Source organism: Grampus griseus, assembly GCF_964374135.1.
Source record: "Grampus griseus genome assembly, chromosome: 4".
NCBI lineage: Eukaryota > Metazoa > Chordata > Mammalia > Artiodactyla > Delphinidae > Grampus > Grampus griseus.
The window spans coordinates 124,609,960-124,612,513 of NC_138997.1; the positions used below are offsets into that span (position 1 = coordinate 124,609,960).

General features: G+C 50.7%; 1 protein-coding gene across 1 annotated transcript; it reads right to left on the reverse strand.

Moving 5' to 3' along the window:
- Positions 1-2,011: 2,011 nt before the first annotated feature.
- SMIM43 (small integral membrane protein 43) lies at positions 2,012-2,203 on the reverse strand (the record flags this gene model as incomplete). The annotated part of the gene is made up of 1 exon (XM_082652706.1): positions 2,012-2,203. The coding sequence occupies one exon, from the start codon at positions 2,201-2,203 to the stop codon at positions 2,012-2,014; it is 192 nt and encodes a 63-aa protein (XP_082508832.1).
- Positions 2,204-2,554: the final 351 nt, after the last annotated feature.

A 2,554-nucleotide genomic window follows, 5' to 3' on the forward strand; every position in this document is an offset into this window, starting at 1 on the left:
CGTCTTCAAAGTCCATATTTACCATACAACTGTATAACTACATGTCACTGCAGAGGTGTCAACCAATTAGAGAACTACTGTGCAAAGTACAATTTCGAATCACTGCAGTTGATTCTGAGATTCAAACTGGGAATTCAAATCGAGTCTTATTATACCTCCAATAAAGAGAGGTGTGTGTATGTGTATATATATATGTGTGTGTGTACACATGTGCATAAATACATATGTGTGTATATACACATATATGCGTATATATATGTATATACACATATGTATTTGAATTTGATTATGACATTATATTTAAAATAAACCACTCACTTCATTAACAACAGTTCTATTCTAGGAAAGCAGGAAATTATCTGAATGTGTCAGGCCAAAACTTCCCCCATAAATATTCACACAGTGAGACCATTTTTCCTTCTCTCGAATTATTAAAATAATTGTCTTCCACTTCACTTTCATATTATCAACTTAGGCGACACTTATTGTTTCATTGTTTTTAGCCTTTCTACATGGTCTGTCTTTGTGCCTAAAATTAATAAATGTTTTCCGTGTTACAGTCACAACAGGGACAGCTTATCTTATCCTAAACATGACTGAACCCAAATCTTCCCTTACTGAAGACAAATTGTATCTGCATTACATATTTCAACTTCAAGAACCCCTGCACACTGTTTTCCAAAAGAGCATATTTATTAAAATTGCAGTCACTTCTCACATCCCATTCTAATTATTATGATCCTCTACCTAGACACTGTACTAGGTTAGGAATCAGTCTGGCTCCTTGGTTCCAGTAGAAGCTCACTGGTTCTGAGTGGGAGAGAGCCCTTTATTTCATTGCACCCATTTCCTCCATCCTAAGCTCTCACTTTTTAAAGGCCCTGGGTCTTCAAAAGTTTACCCAGGGACAAAGTGAAACCAAGGGTGGTCCCTACTTACCGTCGCAGAAAACGTCCATCTCTGGTGTTTCCAGCCCGGTTACCCGGCTGTAACTGCATCCGCGGTCCTCCACACCCCAGCCCAGAGCAGCAGCTCGGCTCCAGAACTTGAGACGGCATAAACCGAGGAAAAAGCATCTGGAAGATGAAGTTATTTCCCAGACTAACATTGCCCCGAGCGTACTTAGGGCACACTGGTGAGCAGTTTACTCGTGCCCGTCAATCTTCCCGAAGATGTTCGAATCACGTAGGACAGCCTACATTCTTCCTGTCCTTTTCCCGTTGCCCTACAATGCTTAAACTGCCTCCTTTCTCCAGCCCTCCATGGCAACTCCAAGGACTCTCCCAATGGCTCCCACTCTAACGCTCACCCTCCTGCTGTTTCAGTATCTAAACCTACCGCCGCGGCAATCCGCAGGCTCCTACGGGGTTGGCGTCTAGAATACGAGTAGGGATCAAGGGGAAGAGGAGCTTCCCCATAAAAAAATGGGCCCCTGAGTCCTCGCTCCTTGGCACCGCCAGTTGAATCCCATTTAGCATCTCCGAAGAACAAAGATACTTAAAGCAGTGTTTGGAATACTTCGAGTGCGCCCTGTTTCTTCCTGCCTCCTGTCCCAAAGGTTAGGATGACATTCGATTTTGTTTGGAAGCGGCTGGACTGAATTATCTGAATAATTTAGTGTTGTACCCCTTGGGTACAAGATAAATTGCAGTTGGACTGGAAGAAGAGCTTGCAGGGTCTCAAAGCCATTCTGGCTCCAAAAGCTAAACTTCTCTCTTTTCTGCATCTTTCCCCGCCCCGGAAAAGCTTAGGGTCCCTCCCTAAGAGCACAGCACCAGCCCAGACCCCAGACACCCGCCGTCCCTGACATCCCCGCGCGCCGCGAACCCCTAGCCTCCCGGAGGAGCGGAGAAACTCGCCCCTTTGCCAACCCCTCCCACCTCCAAACGGACCTGCCAGCGAGGCAGCCGAGCCTGGCCCTCGAACCCGGGCGGCCAGAGAATCGATGCCGAGACCCAGCTCGGTGCCCGAACAGCTCCATGCCCTCCTGCCAGTGTCCGCGCGGCGCCGGTCACACCCCCTGCTCGTGGGAGAAGCCCCAAGGCTCCCGGTGCAGCGAGAGGCGCCCGGGCTGCAGCGCCCCGGCAGTGCTGGCCACGGAGTTCTTCAGCTGCTTGATGACTACGAAGAGCAGGAGGAAAAGTAAGAAGAGCAGAAAGAAAAAGAGCGCCAGGTAGAGCAGAAAGTTGAGCTCCCACTCCATGCTGAAGGCGCCGGCTCTCAGGGGCCGTGCGCGCTCCGCACCCGGTTGCCTCTGGCCTGCAAGGCGCAGCCTGCCGCGTCCCACCTCCGGTCTCCCCGCGCCGGCGCTCGGGCGCCTCGCCTTGGGCAACGGCTCCGGGGTCCACCCTCGGCCTCCTCCAGCTCGGAGGAAACGCGCCAAGGAGCTGGGGTGATCCCGGCTCCCACCCTCCCGGTAGGCACGACAGCCTGTCTACGCTGAGATCCTCTCCTGAGCTCTTGGGAACGCGAGCTGATTTTTCTAGGCTCAGCCTCCCGGACGGTGTTAGGGCTGGTGTTCTGCTAATGATCTTCAGGTCTCCAGCCGCAACAT